At 39.1% G+C, this 24,988-nt stretch overlaps 1 protein-coding gene across 2 annotated transcripts; it reads left to right on the top strand.

Moving 5' to 3' along the window:
• The first annotated feature begins 2,989 nt into the window (after positions 1–2,989).
• Positions 2,990–24,470, top strand: impg2a (interphotoreceptor matrix proteoglycan 2a). Of its 2 annotated transcripts, XM_079357234.1 has the most exons (22): positions 2,990–3,235; positions 3,345–3,581; positions 5,019–5,185; positions 5,283–5,308; positions 5,425–5,457; positions 5,993–6,039; positions 6,274–6,365; positions 6,836–6,991; positions 7,870–7,928; positions 8,015–8,035; positions 9,821–10,032; positions 11,324–11,367; positions 12,719–12,899; positions 13,058–13,731; positions 14,325–14,612; positions 14,712–14,931; positions 16,096–16,306; positions 17,863–18,051; positions 19,950–20,151; positions 20,883–20,962; positions 21,368–21,436; positions 22,250–24,470. In XM_079357234.1, the coding sequence occupies exons 1-21, from the start codon at positions 3,169–3,171 to the stop codon at positions 21,408–21,410; spliced, it is 3,249 nt and encodes a 1,082-aa protein (XP_079213360.1). In that variant the 5' UTR covers positions 2,990–3,168; the 3' UTR covers positions 21,411–21,436; positions 22,250–24,470. The 2 variants fall into 2 exon arrangements, with proteins under 2 accessions (XP_079213360.1, XP_079213361.1); XM_079357235.1 differs by lacking the exon at positions 5,425–5,457.
• Positions 24,471–24,988: the final 518 nt, after the last annotated feature.

The following is a 24,988-nucleotide window of genomic DNA, read 5'->3' on the forward strand; positions in this document are numbered from 1 at the left end:
CCAAATGATAGCACACACTAGAGTTAACAATGTAGAAAAATAATACTCTATGCTCACATGTAGGCTTGCGGACAATTGACTCCTTTTAGACCATGAATGGTTTTCTTCAGGATGGCGATTCAAATTGAAATTTGTAAACAACTACTGGATGCATGGGTCTTTAATTTTCTAATAAATTATTTCATTTGGTTTTTTTTATTGGAGAGACAGGATGGTGTATAGAGTCGGATATCACTGAGAGAGTTGGGAATTAGATGCGGTAAAGTAGCCACTTGTCAAGGGTGTCGGTTACCTGGTTGGTGCGACTCTGTCCACTGTCATATCTGTAAAGTGAAGGAATGGAGAGCCCGAACAGAAACCCTAAGTAGGATCAACACACAGGCCAACAGCCTCTGTACATGAGGCAACAAACTAACCATAACCCCTAGGCACCCAACTTGTTTAATTTATTACACTGTAATAAATTATTCTGAGGTAATTTAAATTTAAATTAATATATCTGATAAAATGTATTCAATATAAATGTGTCCTACGTTTTGTGGCAATTATTTAAGTAACTTTCAAACAAAAATGTTTGAGATAGTATCTGCTTATTTTGGTTGCATTAAATTAATTAATTCTAAATTAAGTGAATTTTTAATGAATCCAACTCAATAGAATTAGCCAGTTTATATTTGATGAGCACTTCCCGTTATGTTGCGCCTTTTTTCTTCTTTTATACTCAGCAGCTACCGTCTGTTCAGAAGAAATAAAGAAAGTGGATGATTAAACTCAACAATTTCATTTGGTTGACAAAAGTAAGGAGAGTTATTTTATACTGTAATGTTAATAAAACTTGTGGGTGTATGCTACGCCTAATATTTACAGTCTGATGCTTAATTACAAAACGAAATTTGCAAGCAAAGTAACACAAAAACACACAGTAGCGGCAGAAAAGTAAATTATGCACATTATGTTAATGTAGGCCATAGTGTGATGGTATTACGCCACGAAATCAGAGAAAATGGATGAGCTGGCCCAATCGCACATGGCGGACGCCCATCAGCAACAAGTCCTGTTATGACAAGTCAGCCAGGCTGAGAACCTTCGACCCAGAACAGAAAGTCCTGGTTTTCCTACCTAGTGATAGAAGTGTGCTGGATGGAGAAGTGGATGAGCAATACTTAACTCTCGAGTGACCTGGTAGACCATGAACTCAGATGGCAAACTGCTTCAGGTAAGATCTATCTGTAATTCAGAACTTTTCCACAACAATCCCTGGAACAAATATTGTTGAATATGACATTGTTGTGAGAAAAAGTGTAAAAATTAAGTTACAGGATCCCTGAGCGGCTGCTGGCCTCACTGAGGAGGGAGGTTGACCTGATGCTGTCCCTAGGGTTTGAGGTTTTAAAGAGCGAGTGGTGTAATCCAGTTCTACCCATACCAAAGGATGGAGGTATAAGCTTCTGCATTGATTTCAGGTACCCTAATTAATTTCATTATCTTGATTTAAAGTTGTATTAAATGGACATCTTTTATATGCGTAGTTCTTATAATTTGGTTTTTTAAATTTGGTTCTCTATTTTTAGATAAAATAAAACCCAATCTTTTCTTTAAACTTACTCCTGTGTTACGAGAATGAATGGCGTCTAGGGGATGCTCATTCTCCAACACACAGTGGACACACAGATTATAAAAACAAATTGTATTATTGTTTTTCCTCTCCCCAAATTTGTCACTACTAAAACCTAGTATTAAACTATTAGAAACAAATATTATGTTAATGTTTACTTTCCCTGTGTTAACATTATTTTCACCGTTTTTTTTTTTATCACAGACTTAGTAAACAGAAGACGGAGAGGATAGACTTTTTTTTTTGTCAGATTTTTATTTCTTTTTTTTTGGTTGCTGTATGACTAAACACAAAGACATGGCCCTGTATTGCAATTGTTAATTGGAAAATGTTAGCAAAACTTAAATGATGAACATGGTTAATGGTTTACCTGCACTAACACATGAATTATCCTAGAGCTTATTAGCATGTTCATTTTGTTGATGGTGGGACGTTGATCATATTCTATTAACACATTCCTACAGAAATGCATATTTTAAACAGAGCATCTAGTATAAGTCGCTTAAATGTAACATTAACTAATTTGATCTTTTATTGTAATTTAAATTATAAAGACCCTAAGGTTGTTAGCCCTCATTACATGCTCCTTCTTATCTCTTTCTTTTCCCGTACGCAAAGCAGCTACTTAGCGATAAGAACAGCACGATTTCCCTTTTAAAAACAGGATAAAGCCAATGGGAAGTGTTTGGGGTGAAAGGTTGACTCAAGCTAAGCAGCACAACTCTCACTGTTGTTAATGTATATGCACATACTGAGAGGATTTCAGTCACTGTTCCTTAGCTCATCGCCTCAGCTGCTGGACTGACCTGACATATCAACAGTCTGTGTGAGTGTGAGCGTAAAGGGTTTGGCGATTTGTGTTAAAGCGGTCTATGTAATAGCATTGGATATTTGCACAGAGTTTTTTAAATTATAAAAAGTTATTATTATTCTCATGAGAGCTGCTGTGGCGACACAAGCAGCTCACAGTTAAAGACATTTTCCTTATGCTGGAGGACGAGGATTACAAATTTATTTAATGTCAAATATTAGCTTCTCCTGCAGAAATTACTAAAATTCTGCTTAAAAAACAGCACACTAACAGAATATCCCCATGTAATGATCCATGTTGGTGCTTGCTGTTGATTCTGAGGCCTTTGTAGCTCACCTCCGTCCATGTCTCTTTCACACTAAGCACCCTCCTTTCCCACTGTTGCTCCAGTAACTTCTTGGCGAGCTCCTCTAAAAGGCTTAGAGTAAACAGGATTACAGAGCATTAAAAAATCCTCCTCTCTCCAACAGCCATCTGCCTATCTACCTGACCCTGGAGCTGTCCTTTCAGCACCATGAGCTACACCTCTATTCAGCTGCAGGTGGAAAGAAAGAAACCAGCGTGTCAGAGAGTCTCCTAATCAATTATTCGTGGGCTTCTGATTTTTCTGCACCTGGAGACTTCTGAACTATGCAAACTTGTAAGAAACTGTTTGCGCTGCTATTACACGACTTGAGAGGAAGTACATTTCTTCTGGATCCTTTTCCAAGTCTTCGGAATTAAGCACATTTACACATTTAACATGAGGGTTGTTTCGTGGAGATGTTTTTTGTATTCAGTTTTATTTATTTTTTTGGACATAAGGACAGGTATGTAGATTTGAAATCTTAACAGCCTTCTTCATATCACTCACGGATAGAAAAGCCTGATTTGAACTCTAAAATGTGTTGTTTATTTGTTGTTGTTGCTGTATTCCAGCTGAAACACAGGAAGGTTCCGCTATGGGTTACGTCGATCTGCCTTATAGCCAGGAGCCTGAGATGTATCCAGATGTTGATGTTGATCCTGCGTTCGATGACAAGATTTTTAGTGAGGACTTTGCGGTTATCCCAAGACGGAAACGAAATATCTTTTTCCCAAGTGGGATCAAGCTCTGTGCACAAGAGACTGCTGAGCAAGTTGCTTCAAACCATTTGAGCTACTTTTACCTCAGAGGTAAGACTGAACTGAGAAGATCTCTATACATTTTAGATGGATATTTACAAATCAGGAAGTGATTTCTGCAACAACAATAACTACCTATTAATACGTTTGTAAGGTTTGCCCACTATCTGAAAACTAATGTGCCCAACTGTGTTTCAACCTTTGTTACACTAACCCCGGGAGGTCCAGAAGCATGTCAGCGGACATCTGTGTGGACACTAGTTACAATTAGACGTTACAAGATTTGCATTTCAGACAGACAGAGGTCAGCTTCTGATGTGGTAAATATACATTCTTACAAGGTCAGCTCAAATTAAAAAGATTTGTTCTTATTTACTCAGGTTTTTTTTTGATCTGTTACAAGGGTAAATATATATGTGTAAACAAGTAGGGTTAGAGTTAGGGCAGTGGTGGGGTTGGGGGGTGAAGAATAAAATGATAACTGAAATTTTGAAGTTGTGAATAAATGTAGGCTATACTATTTTGAGGCCCTTGCACTCGAGTTTTAAAGTTCTATACATTATGCTTGTTGGGGCCGACTTCACAACATTCCAGACAGAAATACAGAGAGAGAGTTTTAGTACAAATTGCTTTGTTCGTTTTAAACATAAAAACATAAATTTTACCAGCGTTAATGCAAATATGGTGCGTTATTGTCTGCCCAACTGGTAACCTCAAGGACACTGTTTTTTTTTTGTTTTTTTACTTGCATAATTTTATAAATAAGTGCAATGGAGTATTTTAACTCGGTTGTATTGCTTTGTCAATTGGTTTAGATTGACAACCTATAAAATTGCAGAAGTTAGTGGGAAAAAATTAACTTTGTGGGGTTAGGTGAATTAGCATTTTAACGTCAGGTGGGATGGAGTTTTACAAAATATTAAACCAAAAAAAAAAAAATCACTTATTGCTTGAACAACACGTTGCGGTTGTGCACCAGTTGGCAGAAATCAAGGTGTCATTCCTTGGCAGCCAAATTTAGACAAAGACAGTTGCCATTGTTGGTGCCAAGAGACAGTCTGACTCTGTGACTGTGAAAAGTTGAGGTTTGTTATGTAAGCTAGGGTTGGACTTGGACATGACCTGTGGTGTCTCATTGACAGCGTTAATTAAAGAACAAGATTTAAGAATACCATGTATGTCTTTGGACCAATGCTCTGTTGGCTGACCAAGAAAAAGGTCTCAGGAAAAAGGTCATCTCATGGGGCTGACATGGAAGTGTAGGTTCTACTGTACCAACCTCCAGCTAATAATATAAATGTCTTATTATCATGGTTTGAATTAAATATGTTTTTAATTCACCTGCCAAAGGACGGACTTCTCGTCTTTAATAGAACAGACTATCACACAATTTGATTTGCCCTTCTTGATGTCATTTTAACCAAAGTAATTTGGAAACAGATTCTATGGATTTTCTAAGTCAATTGGGTCTTTCTCTGGTCTAATAAGTGTGCCAGGAAACCATCTGGGAAGCTTTCAAGATCTTCTGGGACCGCCTGCCAGAACAAGACGAGTACCAAAGCTGGATGAGCAAATGCCAGGAGGGTGCAGTCACGGCACAAGATGTTGGCACCTACTTCAGCCAATCAGAGGAGCACCAGGCCCTGGTTAAAAAGGTAAGTGGAGCAATGAAGCATCTGTAAGTAAAACAAATCCTACTACTCACCAGGTGGCTGTTACTGAAATTTACCCCTTTATCTTTTCTATTCCCAGAGAACGGCAGCAACAAGGTTAAACAGGTAAAGGAAAATACGTCAGTACTTTCCAATAGTGCTAATCCACCATTTATTCATAAAGTTATGATCTTGTCATAAAGTGTGTTCTGTAAATGTGTCATCTTTCCTACTGTTTGTAGTGAGCCCACAAGGTCCTGGCAACATATGTGCAGGTGAGGTTGTTCAACCTTACCTGTTCATATAAAGACTTCAGAGTCTCATGTTCATTTATTACTTTGTTTTATTTTTTTTTGGAATAGATACTTCCATCTGAGCTTTAATGCATATTTATTTAATCTTTTTCTCATCTAAACAAAAAAACTCTGACATTCTTTTATCTTTTTATTATTTGCAACAAATCCCATGAAATGAAAAAAAAAAAGCTAACCATCAAAACTATCCAGAAGATGGTAATTGTATTGCTTGTTTGTGAGTCTGATCTAAATAGCCTAATTAAAATCAAGGTTGTAGAAATCCTCCTGAAGAAGAGACAAACAAGAAGCAATGAAAACTGGTTGTTTGGTTGTGGCATGTTGAGAGGATTTGTTGCAAAAGTAAAAAAATAAAACCGCCATAACCTCTAAATCGTTCTTGTATCTGTGCCCACATTGTTCATAATCATGAAAAAACCTGTGCGAACTTACTTTTTTTTATGAAGTAAACCTAATTTGACATCAGAATTATTTAACATTTTTTTCTCTTTCTCAGCACTCCAACACCTGACACATCGAAATCTATTAATGCCCCCGAGATAGGTCAGTAACACACATGCCCACCTTGTTGTTAACTTGTCCATCCATTATCGGTTTCATTTTCACATTCCTAAAATATCCATTTGTATAGTCAGTATGTGAGTTGGTAATGTTTGGCGTGCTAGTTGCCTCAGGATCAGTGCAGTCGATAATGCATAAAGTCAGCAGGAATCAAAGCACTTGGTAAAGCTCATTGTCAGTTGAAATAAACCAAATCTTCCTTGTTTTTTACCCCAGAACTTAACCAAGTGCAAGAATTCGAAGAACTCACGATAGAAGTCACGGGAGAGAACGCGAACGACATTATCCCAGTCCTGGAGGAGAGCTCAGTGTGTACACACACACACACACACACACACACACACACACACACACACACACACACACACACGCACACGCACAAACACAAACAAACAGTTTTATGTTTTCTAATGTGCAAGCTTGAATAATGTTAAGGGTTGTGTCTATTACATTTACACTGATACCTGTGCCCAAAATGGCTCCATTACTACACCTACAGTATACAATACACCTACAATGTGTTATTGGTTTGTCCAGTTTGCCAGCCAACAGACTTATTTGAAGATTAACATTGTGCTGCTAGATAAGAGTGGAAATTACATCAAAGCGAGCAAAACTTCAGTAATCAGCGTTTTAGTTGGGCCTTTTAAGACTGTCCTTTTTTAAAATCTCTCTAGTATCAGAATGGTACTTCATATTGACTGATACTAACCTGCGCTAATCTGTTTGGAGGCGGAAAATGTACCATTATAACAGAGCTTATTTTTTCCTTTCACAGTTGGACAATGACATTGCTGTACAGCCTCCAACTCCTGCTGTGCTGGAACAGGTGGTAAAGCTCAGCATCCTCCTGACCGGAGAAACGTTCAGCAACAACCTTGATGATCCAAGTAGCCTGCAGTACCAAACACTGAGCACACAGCTTGGTGAAAAGGTTCGTCTCGAACTGCTTCTGCCTGTCTCTCTTTATTGCTCCCTTTAGTGCTACTGTATCTTGGCTTTAGTCTGTTCTCTCTATATCCCCTGGTTTATGGTCTGTGATGGACGCATTGTTAGCTTTTATAACAATCACTTTAGCAGCACTGGTCGTTAAATCCAAACTGTTAGGCTAGACTTCAGAAACACGCGTTTTACTGTATGCATTTGGTGTTGTAATGTGTCTTGTGTCTGGTGTATCTGGTGTGCGTACACTTAACTTTGGAAGCACATGAAGGAGTTTTACAGGAACTTAAAAAAGACTGTATATTTCTTTCGGCACTTTTTCCTGGAAGTAAGAAAGCATCTGCATACCTTGTAGATGAAAATAATAGTCAAAGTGATTTTTTTGTCTACAAGGTGTAAGGCCTCTCTCCTACTTGTTGAACTGATATTTTTCTTGCCCGAATTTGAATTATGAAAAATGTCAGGAAACCTTGATTTACTGTGTCCACACAAGCTCTTATGCCTTAAAGAGATTACAAGTTGATGTAGAGGAAGTAAAGTAGAAGGGAGGACAGGGACTCATGATTCAGAGCTACAGGCAAGGAAATGGACGACGAGCTGGGAGACGTGAGGCCCTGGAGACTCTTTTTCATCCTCTAGTGGAAATAAAGAAACTTGGTCAGGAGGAGTCAGAAACAGGATACGGACAGTTCATCAGAAGTATAGAAGCAAAAGATGACCACGGAGCAGTCGTGTAAAGCACCAAATACACAACTAATTTGAACAAAAATCTGTCATTTTTAAACAATAGCTTCTTTGTAAACCTATCCAACAAAAAAAATAGTTTCGAAAGATTAGGGTCATTTCTAATGCCTGATTTTGTTCTTGCAGATAACAGAAGCTCTGAATGGGCTTCCTGGATTTAAGAGTGTGTCTGTGCTTGACTTCAGGTAAGTCCTTTTACTGTGAATCTAGATCTAGTATCCATCTAATTACATTTTTGCATGAATTCATTGCATCTATTATCTTTAAGTAGACCCGAGAAGGACAACCAAGGGTGAGTCAAAAGTTCTGTCCTATAGCGGTAGATTAACCTTGTATAGTTCTCCCTTCCTGTGCTCTATTTAAGCCCCCACATCCCCATCATCCATTGTTTACCTAGACCTACAGGTGTGTGTGTGTTGGTGTCACCTTCATCTCCCACCATGTTCCCCTGTGAGTGGGGCCACGTGCACAGACGTGTCTCTTGCCTGTGTTAATGGTCTTAGTGTGGTCACTCACCTGGTAAGTGGGATCAGGATGGGTTCATCGGAGTGAGCAGGTGCTCTTCTATAGAGACGATTATCTGGGCTTTTCGACCGTGCAGGAGGGTTAGAGGGAAAGAGGTTGTGTGTGTCAGGGGAGCAAAGGAGCGGAATAAAAAAAGACGCAATTAAGTACAGGTGGAGAAGTCAGTAGGTAATGCTGTGAGTGTGTTTCCAGCTGGTGGAAGAAGGATTAAAAGTATCCTTAATGGCCCTTCATTCATATTTTTTAATTAAAGAATAGATTGAAATTTTAAGGGAAACACTCATCATTTTATGTTAAACATTTAGCTGCTGCTTGTTAGCTTTGTGCTATTCAAAGCTAACCAGCTGCTGTAACCTGGCTTTTTCCAAAAACAACAGAATACACCTTTCGGTTCCTTCAATTCTTTACATTTGTTAAAGTGAGTCAGGTTGGAGCTCATTTGATCAGTTTGACTACTTCTATTTTGCATTTAAATCCTAGAAATAAACAATATTAAGCTGATCACAACTTTTATATCACATATAATTTTGAAATGATATGATATGACATTTTCTTTTCCCTGACATGACTTATGTGTTAGACTTTCTCCTTGTTATCGTTTTCTATACACTATATGGCCACCCTTTGCAAACAGTGACGCAGGGATCTATTTTGTCTGTTTTCATTGACTCCAGATCACAGGCCACAAACACAGTAGAGCTATAGTGTGTCTGCCTCTGTGTGTGTGTGAAACTAAACGGGGAAATTTTGGATCTAAATGCAGCCGACTGCGGCCTGCATGCGCTCAGCAGTCCGCCAGAAACCTGACAAACTAGGTCAGAGTGAAAGGCTCCCAGCAGTCAAATTTAGGCTGATAAATTGCTTTTTCCAGGGCCTTGAATCTATTGTGAGGTTTTGCACGTTTATTATGATGATATAGATCATTCTGCTGACTTTGCATTTTGGCCTATACGGTTGAGCTTGTGCATACCAAGCAGGAGTAAATCTCTTAAATCATCAGTCATCTGTGAATGCTCAAACTTTTTTTTTTTCAGCAGGTTAATGCCTTAGCGATTTACATCGTCATAGATGACCGGTCTCCAGTCCAGGAGACATTATTTCATACTCTCTTCCTTGTTCACACGTCTAAAAGATAAATGTTGTTTAGGTCCAAGCGTTTTGACTGGGAAATGTGTGTTAGAAAAGAAGAAGTACAAACACTGTTTCATTGCTCTTGTGGAGCTACACATTGGCCATTAACAAAAAATCTCTCCGATTTCTGATAATGTCAGGAATTGCCAGTCTGTTATTAACAGTCAAAGAGTCCAATGATCTGTCCAGCTCTTCTCTCATTATTACAAGCACCTATAAATAGAATCTAGTCTTGTACAACACCACCACAGGAAATATACAAGGTCAAGAATAACTGAACATTATCACTACATAAATGTGTAACATGGAACACCTTTTCTAATTGCAATGTATTATAAAGGTTTGCCTGTTAAATTAGCCTGGGAGTAAATACCACAGTCCTGGGGAATCAGATGTAACTAGTTTGCATTTTTGTCTTCAGGCAAGATGGCGTGATGGTTGACTTTGCTGTCACACTGGTGGTGGATGGAGAAGGAGCAACCAATGAACAGATGGACTACCTGACTCTGCAGTCCAACCTGGTGGAGAATTCGTATCGTGAGGTCATGGGGCTGAAGAGTCCTACGGTCTACACCATCAGCGAGATCAAAAACTTTGTCACTGAAGCCATGCAGCCACCCGAGCTGGAAAGCGGTAAAGATGATGGCCAGAGTATGACTGCTGAATCTTAAAATACTCCCTGGACTGTAACAGAACACACAAATGCCACCATTAGAGCTATTTATTTAATTGGCATGGCAGTGAAGTCATTGGGAAAGCATTGGCAGAGGTAGTGCATGCAGAGCAGGGAAAACCTCCAAGTGTCATATCAAATAGAGACACATTAGATCCAGCATTGATATTAATACATACACTACACCACTTGAGAAAACATTCCAGGGTCTTAATAGTGTCATCTGTTTCTAGTTTGTCTGCTGTTTCTGTCAAAGAGGACAGAGACATATTTATAAAAAGTATCAGCTCAAAAGTGGGGCATTTCTAATGGACAAATTACAGAGTCATCAGTTATAGAAGCTGTGTATTTATTCAATGCTACAGTTTAATCCTCATCATTAAACAGTCTGCAAGAGAGGGGTAAGAAAAAAAGGATATTTGAAATCTGAGCCGTTATGGTGGGTTTTTTTTAACTGTACTTTATTCTTTACTTTGGCTTAGACCAAGTGGATCCCAGGTATTGACAGAGCCAAAAGTTGGTAAATGATGAGCCTGCAGGATGAGACATGGCTGCGTGTCTTTTGCTGTTGTTTTACACATTAGTTCTAATCCTTGGATTGAAGCTGGCACGCTGTGTTTTATCAGTCACACCAAGGCTTCAACATAATGGTGTTGTTTGATTTGGCTAAAATACAAGAAAGCATATTGGTAGAGCTTCTATAAACCATTAATGTGGAATCTCTATTTAATATGGTATGATATAGAGGTGGAGTCCCCCTTTATATCACAACCAATGACGAAGTAGACGCACTCAAATATGCACAGACCCTGCATCTCTTAATCTGTAGATCATTTAGAAAGATAGATCGTCCTCTGCAGATCGCTGAGCTAGCGAGTTTCCCTGGAGATCAATGCCAGCTGATGCTTTTTATAAAGAACGGGCTTGGACAAAGGATAGCTAAACACTCTCATATGGCTGTCATGTGTGGCTGCAGGCTAACTAAAACTTGTCCTTGTTTTTCCTCGTTTGTGGGGACACTCAAATTGCTTTGGCCTACAGCGAGATGCTAATATTCTCTCCAGATTTAACACTGATTTGTAGATATTTACCCTCGAAGGTGATGCTGTCAAAACAAAGTCAGTGCTGTAAATGGTAACGATTAAAAGGATTCTGTAGACTCCTGCAGGCATGATTGTTTGAGCCATTTGGCTCATTTGCCGCTTTTTGTGTCACTTTGAATTAATATTTGTTTCCCGCTTGGTTCCACAGTGTCTGAGGTCCCAGAGTCTTTTAACTCTGCAGGAGAAGCTGTGGTGAGTAACAAGGTACCTCCACAACACATGACAACAATCCCTCTCCAGGGTATCCAGCTGTTTTGAGCTCCACTAAGTTGATAAAGCACTTATCTTTAAAAAAAAAAAAAAGCTGGCAGTTATAGTTTGACTGATGTTGCAATAACATGCAACTGGCTTGTGATGTTCTCCAGACCACACCAGTGCAGGTAGGGGATGAGCTCACCAGCAAGGATGAAGGGAGGCTTTCGGGATTAGTGTGGCTCTTTGTGAAATAATCCACTGCTATTTTGAGTAAAAAAAGCTGCAGGACACCTTGTCATAGATAGCGAAGGAAACAGACAGCACATGTGAATTATGCAGACGAGCAATGCAATCCCAAGTCACTCATCACTTGAGGGTGTTCTTGTGGTAGGCTGCGCTCTTTGATGCTAATCAGTGTTTGGATTGCAATAAATGTGTCTGCTGGTTCACTTATAGAGCTCAGCTTGCTAAATGATTAATGTGACTCATTATTTGTATTGGGATGGTTTGGCACACGTGTCATTAGTAACTGATTTACAGGCATGAGCTCAGACCTACTGTCTGCAGGATATTTTTCTTTTTACAAGCTTTCATTGACTTAACATTAGAGCATCAGAGCCTTCATTATACAAACAACATAATTATATCTGTAGATCAGTTAAAAAGGGATCATACATTTTCTAATTAAATTTGCATTCATATGATAATATCTGGACTTTTTCAATACGACTGTGTAAAAATACATCAGTGTGCAAATGGAGGATCAGCGTTCTGTATCTGTGAGTGCGCCAGCGCTGGTTGCCATAGCAAAAGATCGCTCAGCTGACACCAGTTGTTGATTAAAAACAATTGTAAAAAAGTATTCAGATAATAAATTAATGTGCTTAACCTGTCTGAGCATCTTCACATCATCTGGTTAGATTCAAACTGCTGACGTCTGGCGGGTAAACTTCTCTTTGCTGCGTTCTTGAGCTTTCCTCGATGACGTGTCCGTTCTTAATCATTCCTGAAACTTCATAGGTTAAGGGAAGTGTTTTTTTTTTGTTTTTTTGTTTTTTTTTATTACATTTTGGCTGATTATTAAACTCTTCCTAATAATAATAAAACCTGTAACAAAAAAAACAACATTTTCTTTATTACATTCCCAGTTTTTCTCTTAATTTGATGTTGTGTTTTTGGTCTTACCTGCTTGTTATAAAAGATGTTAATGCTATTGAGCCGCAGCAGGAGCTTGAATTGACCTGAGCAGCATATTTAAAACAGCCACTTACTTAAAACTCCTATAGCTTGGCACACTCTATGGAAAATGTGTAAATAGATTAGACAACAAAGCCTGATTGTCATGCAGGTCAAAGCTGCAGATGAGCCACAAGAGGTCACGATCATCAGAGAGGACAATGAAGATGTCAACAAGGAGGATGTTCTCAGGGCGCTTCAGGCGACCGCGGAAAATGATGTCATTGTCCTGGAGGAGAGCACAGTTGTGTCTCCTGCTCCTGTCCTAACCACAGCTGCACCTGAAGCTCGCAGTGAGTGTTTCTCATCCAAAACACAAGCTCACAATCCCATGTACACTTTATTCCACTGATTTCATTCCTAGTGCATCTTGTGGGCTCTGGAAAAAAAACAATTTCTGTTCGACGAGCCCCAGCAGACAATGACTTGAGTTTCTTGTTGTGTTTTCCAGGCATTGAAGAGGAGGGTCTTTTGCTAAAGGACGTTGTACAAAACCCTCCAACCAAGGAGCTCTTGGATGTTCTTCTGCCCAAACCACCAGTGGAAATTGAGTCTTCTGGTTCAGGCACAGATGACCTGGAGGTTACCACGAATGCAGGTGCAATGGAGGTCACGGCTGTTGGAGAAGAACCAACCGTTTCAATATTGGTAGAGGAGTATCTGAATGAGCTTGTGGTGGACGAGGCAGAGAACCCAGAAGAGTTGGAGATCTCTACAATCACAACTGAGACCATAGAAGAAGGCCTGCCTGATATGGTCCTTCCTCCTGAGGCAGTGAGTGAAGCTCCAGAGCTGGAGACTGGAGAGGTTCATGTACTCGAAGATGGCGGCATAGAGGAGGTGGCACAAAGCGAGGAACAAGAGGTGAATGAAGCGACTGCTCCTGAAGCTCCAGCAGTAGAAGAAAAGTCTGCAGAGGCTCCATCCATCTCAACAGAAGATCTTTCGGATGATGAGATTCTACTCGTCAACAAAGAGGAATCAGAGCTACAAGTGACGGGCACCCCGAGCCCTCCACAGCCGACTGTTCTGTCTCCAGAGAGAGAGTCGCCTTTCACCCGTATCTATGACAGAAATCTTGCCTCTGAAGGGCAGCCTGATGTTATCATCTCTTCAGTGGTTGAGGTAATAGACAAGAACCGTATGTTGACAAAAAAGTAGCTTCAAACAAAAAATTGAATTGAAATTTTTTTTTCGACAAATTTATTAAGATGGCATCAAAACATGATGCTTCGAGGTGACCATTCCCCTCAGAACTGGTTCAAGATACTGTAGTGCGAAAACTAGTACTAATACTCTAGTTTTACTTGATGAGTGCAAGTGTGTTGATGGCAAATGACTAGAATATCAAAACTGGGCAACAACACTGATAGCACACAATTTTTGACACCAGCTGTCTAACTGCTTATTTGGCCACTGTATGTGAAAATTTATCTCATACGGTTTTTACGATACAGTATAAATATAAATCACCCAAAAATAAAATCTGCCGAGCTATCCTTGCAGGTACTTAGAAACATAGGACAAATTGTAAATAATTTTTTTTCCCAAAGCAATTTAGACCAAATGCTGACAACTGCAGACATTGCTGACTCTGGCAAACAAAGATTTCATTTCAGTTTCACTTTAAAATTGCTGAAGTTTGAGGCATAACTATAAAACAGAGGAAAGACTTGAAAAGTAGCAGCTCAGAGACAATCCCCTCTTTTATTCCACAGATCCAGACCATTGATGAAGGCCCTGATGATGTCACCACTGGAGACCAGGAGTATGATTTGATTCAGTATGGTTATGGTTTGATTAATCACACTGAGGACGGCAGTACTAGCTTTCCGTTTGGTGTGGCACAAGGCACAGACCAAGTCAGTATCGCCATGCCTAGTAACCCTGGAAGAGCGCTGATGGTTTTCTTCAGCCTCCGAGTGACCAACATGATCTTCTCTGATGATCTCTTCAACAAAAGCTCTCCAGAATACAAAGCTCTGGAGCAACGCTTCTTAGAGCTGGTACACTAACACTTACAGTACCTGCTGTTATCAGTATTACCACTATGTCAAGGCCTCTGCTTTGAACTTAAAGATTGACCTTTTGTAATCTTTCCCCAGCTTGTTCCCTACCTGCAGTCCAACCTGACTAACTTTGAGAACCTGGAGATCCTGAACTTCAGGAATGGGAGCATTGTGGTCAACAGTCGGATGAAATTTGGAAAGCCTGTGCAACAAGCCGTTACCAGCACTGTTTATCTGATCCTGGAAGACTTCTGTAACACAGCCTACCAGACCATGAACCTGGCCATCGATAAATACTCACTGGACGTGGAGTCAGGTGGGTTCTCAACTCTGTACAATGTTGTGTTTTAAAAGTGCTTCCATCTAGACAACCACTGTGTTAAGATTTGTTCTTAAATGAATGTTTTGTATATGGGGGAAATGCTGTAATTCTCCGTTTACATAGTGATTAACACCACTCTCAGGTTTTTGCTGTAAATATAACGCTTTGGCCAGTGGACTGTAAAAATGGCGAGCCCGGTTTCATCCAAGTGTAAAAAAACAGAAAAGCTTAGTTGGGGTTAGAAACTGCTGGATGTAGTTTTAATTGAAGGTTTTTCATACTGTAAAGGTGAACAGTGCTTTGTAAAGAAACAGCATCAAGTCAATATTTACTGTGTTAAGGTGTGAAAAATCAGCTGTTGAAGCCCTGTCATGACACTTCTTGGTCTTAGAAGGTAAACGGCACTGTCACATCAGCAGCTGACGAGTTAATCATGGCTTTTATGGACAGCTGCCAAGTTAGCACATATCATTAACTGCACTTTGACAAACTTTTTACTACTGTATGTGCAGCTCTGGTTTAACACAGTTTGCGTATTATAAACATGGGTCAGTTATGGACCTCAAGACTATTTTCCATGCACTCTCTTCTTTATCGTCTTGTTTGAAATTGAACAGATGACTTTCGGGTCTAAAGATATCAGTCAGCGATTTATCATATCAGAGATTCATGAGTGATTCACAATTCATCCTGGTATGTGTTGATCATCTATATAATAACACTTATTGTCTGTATAATTTAATGTGTATAAAAAGGATCAGCAGTGTTTGAGTACTCTAATAACACTGAAGGTCAAAGCACCTCTTGAACTCACATATAAACCAGCATACTTTAGCCTTTCCGTATGCAGAATTTGAAAAGATTATTTTCTTGTTGTTTGAGGTATCAGTGGATAGAGATAGAGCCAGGTTTGCTGATTCCTCCTGCGCTAAGATCAACTCACAAGTTTGTGACTGTGGCAAAGTGGCATCAATCTTTTTATTTAACAACTTGGCATGGAATATAATGCCAACACCTACAATTATGCACTAGATCTATTCTATTAATTGCCTTTTTTTAGGATTATATGATAAGAACCATTAATGACCTGTGCTGAACTTATTTCTTTTCAGCTTCTCTTGAACCCTGAACTTGACACTTCTTGTTTTTCGTCTACAGGTGACAGAGCTGACCCCTGTAAGTTTCAGGCGTGCAACGAGTATGCGGAGTGTAAAGTCAACAGGTGGTCGGGGGAGGCGGAGTGTGTCTGTAACGCGGGCTACTTCAGTGTGGACGGCCTTCCCTGTCAGAGTATCTGTGAGCTGCAGACAGACTTTTGCCTCAATGACGGCAAGTGTGACATCATCCCTGGTCAGGGAGCCATCTGCAGGTGGGTGGGGATTAGTGGAAATGATAAGCATGTGTGTGGGAAGCGTGTCTCAGTTTGTAAGTTTGCAGGATCGGTGTTGCTGGGAAGTCGAAACAGATTTTCAAACACATTGTTCCAGCTCACACAGGAGGTCTGGTTCTTAGCTTTTAGTTTAAAAGTGATACTGCTTGGCTGAATGTTGATCAGAAAGATGACATATCTAAATGTGTTAAGAAGCATTTTCTTTTTAACTTAGCTGATCATTGATGGGGGCTTACATTTGTGTACTAGTCCAGTGGTTCCCAACTTTTATTTTTGTATCTAAAAAAGTGAAACCTCCACAAGGACTTACATGGAAAAAAAATTATACATTGCTGGAAATAATTCATATAAATTATTATTATTTTTTAAATAAAATCCTATTAGAAAAGGCAATGAACACACTTGATCTTACTAAAATAACCTCTGTATAAACTAGCCAGTAAATTATTATGACTTGAGTTCAGGTATGCAAATCTGTTTTAGACAACCTTCCCACAGACAAAGTTTACCGCCCCGCGTGTTGGGAGCCAGTGTTCCACCACAGCCAACTAGAGATTTAGGTTACACCATGTTGAAGCAACAATCGACCAACAGCCACACTGGATAAAGTTTTTTTTTAATGTTATTTTTAAAGAAAGTTAACAAGATTTTCTGTTTGTACTAAAATGTTTGGCTCTTGACCTTTTTAATTTACTTCATCCCTCTGGCAGTAAAGATCCATAAATGGGAACAATGAGATCCGTCTGGGAAGTCATAATTGATTATATTATGATGCATTGTTTTCAGCCCCAGGGTCCATAATATCACATTTTTGTTCAGTTAAATATTGTTCATTTTATTATATTGAAGCTTAGTTTAATTTATTTTATATTAAAAAAAATACTGAGGCTTAATTTTTAAATATTTACTTGTGTGTGTTTGTGTGCGTATTTGTGCACATGTTTCCATATCCAAACAGACATTTCAGAGGTTTTTATCTGTTAAATGTGACAGGAAATATCCCAATAATCCAAATCAGAGACAGAAAGCTGTCTTTGGTTAAGCGTGTTGTGTGAAGTGCACTCAAAATGAAATGATTTTGAACAAACAAACAGAACATTAGCCAAGCCAAGACAAGCACTTACCTCTGTTTCACACCCAAACAAACATCATAAAACATGCAAGCAGCTCCAGATGCTGTTGCATCCTTTCTTGATTTCACATTGCGATTGTCCCACTGGAAGTGCTGCGTTGCTCTGTAGAGACAGGAAAGAAACATTTAAGGATTATTGCACTATTTCACAAACAAGGAAATCATTATTTCATGACGCATACAGAAGATTATAATTGTACATGTTGTTATCCAATTCAAGAGAAAATGTGCCACAGAATGAGGACTCGTTTAACTTTTACCTTCTTTATCCATTCACAGAATAAAAACAAGAGACAAGTGATGCAATTCATGTTTTACATTTTGACTAAAAAGATTAAAGGAAAGTACGTTTTGGGACTTAATGTAGGATATTGCTAATATTTTCCTGAACTCGCTGTCTCAGGTGTCGTGTTGGTGAGAACTGGTGGTACCGAGGAGAGCACTGCGAGGAGTATGTATCTGAGCCACTCGTGGTTGGCATTGCGATCGCCTCAGTAGCTGGATTCCTATTGGTGGCCTCTGGAGTCATCTTCTTCCTCGCCAGGACGTTACGGGATCAGTATGACAAGGATGAGTCAGAGGACCCCATAAGGTAAGAAGCTGCTTAAGTACCTATTGTTAACTAAGTCCAGGAGTCGGACACATTAATGAGATAATCCATGACTCATTGTATAAACAACAACACAAGACTTCTTTCAGGTGGACACACCGGTAAGTAAATTTAAATTGGAGGGATTGAGGGCACATTTTTCTGATTTCATAAGTCTTTAACAAGTCATTTTTTTTCAACTCTATGCTACTTTACGGCATGCATCTGTATGCATTTTCTTTAAAAAAAGGTTTCGTCATCAGTGAGTAACAGTGGTGCAAAGTTTTACCTTAAAAACATTTAAATCAGCTGATAATATACTTTCTTCATCCTAATCTACTGTTTCTGGTTGGCAAAACTTTTTTCACAGAACTGAAGACAGTTAAACGTTAAGCAGCTATTTTAAAAGTCTATAAAGATAATAAGAAACATGCCGAGCTGAATGTACGCATAGAAAACGTAAATCAGGGATGTAGTCAACAACTATCTTCATTGTATGTTTCTTGTTCTTTATCTTTAATATTCATAGGATTAAAACAAACGTTGCTAAAAATAGGATAGATCTAGTCATTAAAGCATGAACCTGACATACATCAGAGAAAGAGCAGTCAAACACCCAAAAGCATAAAGAGGAGAAAAACATTGTAAACAACCAAGCAGACAAAAGATCTCACTTATGTACTTTGAGTTTAACTGTAAAAGACGCATCTATTTAATCATAGACTCCACCACATTTTACACTGTGTTCAAAAAAGGTGCACATAATAAAAGAAAAGGCTGGAACAAGTCTTTAAACTTTAAAAAGAAAAGTGTAGGTTCAGTCATGAGTTAACTAACAAGACGCTTTTTATCTCCTGCTGCCATACGATTTTATCTTTATTTCTGAAAATACACAAACTTTAATTTTCTCTTTCAAGATGAACAGAAACACTTCCATTTAGTGCTTTTCCAGTTGTTTACGATTACAGAAGTCTGCTTATTTTCTTTGAAGGAGAGTAAGTTGAGACATCCCATGAAGACCTGCGTACACTGTATGTTAAAACTAATAGATGGAATATCAGCTGGCACTGAATGACTGATTCGTTTATGACGCATATGCCAACTTAAATACACACAGACCAAAACACTCTCACTCTCTCTCACACACATGAGCATCACCAGTAAACACAAGCTTATTAAAAGCTAAATGATAACAAATATTCCCTGTCAGGTTGAGGTCTGCAGACATTTCCTGCTGACGACTCTTTTATGATCGGAGACAGAAGACAGATTTAAAAGGCATGCCTGCTGTTGCACAATCAGGAAAAAAGTCTGTAAGCCAGGCAATTGTGGGAAGTTGTATGACCAAGTGATCAAGCAAACCATCAAACCGGTCACGAACAGCTGATCAGCCCTCAGTGTACGCTGCACGACTGACGACGCACAACAGGCTGAAATTCGATGTGACGTTAATGTTCATTGTACGCACTGAAATTACTCAGTGCACACCCGGCTTTACAGCTATCAGGCAAACCCCCTCCCTGTCCATTCATCCGTTCTACTCTCCGGCTTTGATCCTCGATTTCCTTTTTTCTATAAGGATAATGAACACACTCATGGGTATCAGCTCACTGTCCGACTGTTGGTGCGTGTGGCGTGGTTCCCGGAGCACCATGTGGAGAAACCTTTTGCTAACCTTAGCCTATTACCTGGTCAGAAATGGTGCTAATCTGTTCTTATAAAGCCTTTAACAGCTAAAAAAAAAAAGAAAAAAAAAATCCTGACAGATCCGAATCTGAATCCGGCAGAAAAGCACCGCTACATCCAAGGTTAACGAGGATTTACCAGGCTGAAGTGTTTAAGGCAGATTATTGTATCATCCAGTTGGGGGCTGATTTGTCGGTTTTGGTTGTGCTTTGCAGGCGAGCTGAAAGTCTGCCATCTCTGGAGAGGGCGACCAAGTACAACCCCATGTACGAAAGCGAAGCCACCACAGGTTACAGCCACTACTACCGCCGCTACCCCGAAGCTCCGGTGTACAGCAGTGCCAGCGCAGAGGCCTCCACTGACTTCAGCAGCGAGGAGATACGACACATTTATGAGAACAGTGAACTGACCAGGGAGGTGTGTGAATGCTGCTACCTACAATTTAATTAAGAAGAGAGCGACATAAAGACAGCCTTTCAATCCTATTACCTTTGAAAATACATTAAAATGTTTACCATCCGTCACGACAGGTAGCTAGGCTGCTGTGATGATAAGTTCATTAATGTGGTGTTACCCAAATCACATAAAGTGATCGCATAAAAAGTGAAATAAAAGGTCGCCGACCCTCAACCTCAGTGGTCTGAATTTTAATCCAAGAACAACCTCTGGTGGTGAAAAATGAAGGCATCATACCTTCCAGCTCTTCCAGTCCCAGAGCCTTACTGTATCTGAAGAACATTGTGATGAATTAGGATCAAACATTGCTTAGGGTCATCAAACTGAGACAAAAAGATGCATGTTTTATTCAAGAGGCCTAATGTCAATTGGATTCACTTCTGAGCTTTTTCGTGGAAACATACTCTCTCATGTTACATACAAATTCATGTTTTAAATGTTTAAAGTAGTTTATGACAAAGGCATGGAACATCACTCTTATTTCCTGAATGTTAATTGGATCTGATGAGGATTTGAATTTGGAAATCCTAGGTTGTAAAGTTCACCAGCTGCCATTTTGAATATCAGTGAATTTATTTGAAGGGTAAAATGTGTCATGATGCCAATCGTTTTTGACAGACTGTATTTAACTGTGATGCTTGTGATGTGATGTAATGTTGTGAAGCAGACTGCTATCATGTTTTTTTTTGCAGGAAATCCAAGACAGGATACGAATTATTGAGCTCTATGCCAAGGACCGGCAGTTTGCAGATTTCGTACGGCAACATCAAGCGTGAGTGCTTCTCTAGCTTTTACCTTTTAGTAGTGAAAGAAGATAAACACATGCCAAAGAAAACAGGGCATAAGGAAGGAAGGAAGTAAGTTTGAGATAAATGAGTCTGGCAAGTGTGTAAAGCGATTTATCATCATCTTATAGCCTCACCAGCGAGGCCAGGAGCACATACAGTGAGGAGGGAGCCTTTAGAAAAAAAGTCGTCTGCCAACAGTTTGGCAGTGGCAGTGTGTTTGTGTGTCGTGCTTTTAAGTTGTATCTGGCTGTAGATCACCACTTTGTGTGCCGAGGAGAACTCATGTGCCAAATAGATCTGAGTCAAGTTGTGTGCTTGTTGAGTAAATAAAGTAACAAACTCACTTACAAAGATGAAATCTTACTGGTATTTGTTTATATTTTCTGCAGTGTCGTGGATACCCGCAGGGAGAGCTCCTCTGCACAGGCATGAAGCTCTCCTGTGAACAACAAGGCAAGGTACTTTTTCATCTTAAATGACCATGTAGCAGGTTCTTCCTTTTTTTTTAACTATTACAGAAGCACAAGGTTTAGAATCTATAAAATAAAAACTATGAAATTAAAGGTATCATATTATCCTCCTTTTCAAGTTTAAATATGTGTTAGAGATTCCCAAAACATGCCTTTGAAGTTTAAAAAAATCCTATATCCTTATCCTATATTTGATTATGCCTATTAACCCCTGCATTTCAGTCCTGCTCTGAACAGGCTGTTTCTGTGTCTGTAGCTTTAAATGTAAATAATCTGCGTCTGACCACACCCCTCTCTGGGAGAACTTGACTGACTAGGGTTGTTCTTTATGTCCTATTGTTCACAGTGAGAAGGCAGACTCAGAGGGCAGAACAAACATCTAGCTGTGGGAGTGTCACCCACCTCGGTGATGGGTTACTTCCCTTTGTGATGTCATGAAGGGAAAATCTCCAAACAACCTGTATTGATCACACATTTTCTGAAAAATGGAGCAGGCAAAAGACAGAGAGGATGGACTTTTCTCATGATTGGGGGGTTTATAGACGGGCTAGGGACACATAATAGAGTTTCAAAAACATGTTAAAGAGTTTTTAGCATAGCAAGCTACAGTAACCAACAGCTGTTTAATCAGATTGAGCATGAAACAATGGAACATATGGCATATCATTTAATACATAGATAAAGCAGACTCTGCAAAGTCAAATATTATTGAACTTCCTCTTTAAACATAAAGACTTGAAGACTGTGGTTAGTTTAGCAGGTAACCTTACATCTTACTAACCCTCTTCTTCTGCTTTACAGATGGTGTCTCTATATTTGGAAAAAAAAAAAAAAGAAGGAAGCTCCCCATCAAGACTCTCCTCTTGTTCATCACAACTCTCAGAATCTGGAGTGTTTAAGGTGGACTTTTTTGTTCAGCAGACTTCTCTCACCAACGACCCTTCTTGTTGCCTGCTTGAGCCGGAGTACTGACTGTTCGTCCTCCTTCCTCTGTGCCTTCTCTTGACTGGGTGACCTGGCTGGCTGTGACATTGAGAGAAATGTTCACTGTTGTCATACAACAAAAGACTCCCTTTTGGGGAAAACTGGACCGCATCCTGTTACTTGAAATATTGGCAGATACATCAAACCTGTCTACTCTAGAACTCATCTTTAGGAGAAGCTTCAATTTAGTACCTGTCCTCATTTTAAAGACAACTTAAAATTGTGAATATGTATAAAATGTCCTCTACTGTTTGTCTTTATGAAGCTTAAATGTACTCTTTAGGTCCGTCTCATAGAGGCACTGGGAGAGCTCTTCGTAGTCAATGGTGCTATCTTAAATTTCAAATACTTTTGAAATGTAGTTGTTACTAATGACTCCTTTTTTTTTTTTTTTTTCTCAATTTTAACCAAACACTAATGGATCGATTTTAAACATCCAAACAGACTTCAACAGTTAAGAACATATTCTAACTTCTCTGGCTGAGAGTTGGATAAGATGATGGATTGAAGCCTTTAATCTGTCAAATATGAAACTATTTAAAAATAGCTCAGCCCAAAGACTCTCAACAAGGTGGAAAAGCTTACCGGACTCTGTTTCAAATAAAACAAGATGTGTCCATGTGAGTATGGACTTCTGAAGAAAACAGTAATGTAACACCAACCAGAAGACAGGGTACTGACGAGCACAGGCTTACGTCTTCCACAATATGCAATTGTGCGATGCAGCTACTTTGTACAATATTTGTTGAAACACTTCCAAACCAACCTAGCTTTTCCCATAATCCTTAAGGAAAAAACAAACAGCACCAAAGACAGAATCTCCTCAGTGAAAGTAATTAGTGAGCTTCAGAGCTTTAGGCACCACAGCAGATTAATTATGGATTTCACAGATTAATTGCGGAGAGTAGGTGTATTTAGAAACTTTTTTGACAAAGCCGGCTTGCTGTTTGTAATCATTGAGGTAAGCCAAGCAGCCATACATACAATTATAAATCTTTACTAAATCTTTGCCAGAATGCAAACAAACCAAGAAATGTCAAATGTATCCTGTAAGATGGGAAGTGTATGAACTTCTCTTTTCAGAATCAAAAGACTGTTTTCCTACTGACAGGTCATTTTAAGGGCTTAACCAATCACAAACTTGGGTTTTTGTCTGTAAATAAACTGTGTGTTAGATGTGAAAACAGTGAAAACAGTGGTGATGGGAGACAGGCGGAGAGCATGAACTCATCCTGGATCCTAAAATGTCTCAAAACATGTTTGAGTGGAAAAATACTGTTGGAAAAAAAATCTGTGGATTTGATCGAATCATCTGATATCACATGTATGTAATGCAAATGGGGGGGAAAAACCCTGAAAATAGCTAAATGAAAAACAACTTGCATTCTTTGGAAAGACAGCCTCAAACTGCGCCTCCAGTTGAAATAACTTCAAGTTTACAAGCAATACATGAAAAATGATCTGCCCTGCAACTACTTCTCTGGCTGCGATCCTACGCCTCAACCTGGAACCTTGTGACGGACAAACTCCTGTGTGGTCAATGATCCGACTTGTTCCTCAAGTGGACCCTTACAGCTGCAGCTAATAAAGATCTCTAGGTGTTGGCCAGTGGGACCGTTAGAGATCAGAATCAGACACATACTGCAGATCATGTCCTAGCTTATTGTTTACACGACATGCTTCTTGTCCTTCGCTCTTCTTTTCGAAGTCTACAAGAGTGAAGCAGACTCCCATCACAGTATTATGCCTTTGCTGTTCATTCACATTTTTTATATGCATGTTTTTTATTTCTGCAGACAGAAATGTCATCTGCTACCAATACTGAGAGCCAATCATCCCACACGGTATTCTATCATCTAAATAACATTAAAGTTATTATCAACGGTTGTAGAGTGTAAATCATGTCTATGAAAACATTCCTTTTTATACTGATAACTGTTTTATTATTTAACAGTGTTATGATCATACTGCGCAGCTGTGTAAATTACTACAACTAATTGTGACATGTACAAAGATTAAATATTTTATATAAAATGTCCATCCTGGTTAAGTGTTGTTTTGTACATTCACTTTTTTAAAGGCAGGGTTGGTAAATTTCTCCATCTACACTTTTTAAGATTTTCATTGATATTAACCAATCACGTCTTGATGGTTGTCAAAGGAGCACTGAGGGAATGCTACTTTCAAAGTTATGCTAATTTTTGAAAATTACCAACCCTGCCTTACAATTATGAAACACTGCTCAACTGTAAGACTACCTCAATAAGCCACAACAATTTACTGCTGAAATTTCAATGCATTCATATTGCAAATCTAATGAAGTAATAGAGAATAGTAATTACTATTGGCAGTCACACCACCCAAGTGTTCAGTAGAATAGTAAGAATAGTAATAATAATTACGGTAATATGATTATTTATGTAGGTGTTTGAAATGTATGTACTTTTAGTATTGATACTGAAGACTTATATTTCTCTACTCTTCCAGTTAGCTCAGGCGTGACTCTGTCTTAAGATAAAATCAAAAGTAGCTTGGTTTTCTGTAAAGACCATTCCC

This window comes from Symphodus melops (genome assembly GCF_947650265.1).
Source record: "Symphodus melops genome assembly, chromosome: 12".
In the NCBI taxonomy this organism is placed as follows: domain Eukaryota; kingdom Metazoa; phylum Chordata; class Actinopteri; order Labriformes; family Labridae; genus Symphodus; species Symphodus melops.

What these genes read in the sequence shown, in the direction of transcription:
- impg2a (XM_079357234.1), top strand. Translation starts at nt 3,169, where the DNA reads ATGAGGGTTGTTTCGTGGAGATGTTTTTTGTATTCAGTTTTATTTATT. An exon ending in GTGTCTGTGCTTGACTTCAG is followed by an intron (nt 7,929 to 8,014) that starts GTAAGTCCTTTT and finishes ATCTTTAAGTAG; the next exon opens with ACCCGAGAAGGACAACCAAG. An exon ending in CTCACTGGACGTGGAGTCAG is followed by an intron (nt 14,932 to 16,095) that starts GTGGGTTCTCAA and finishes TTTCGTCTACAG; the next exon opens with GTGACAGAGCTGACCCCTGT.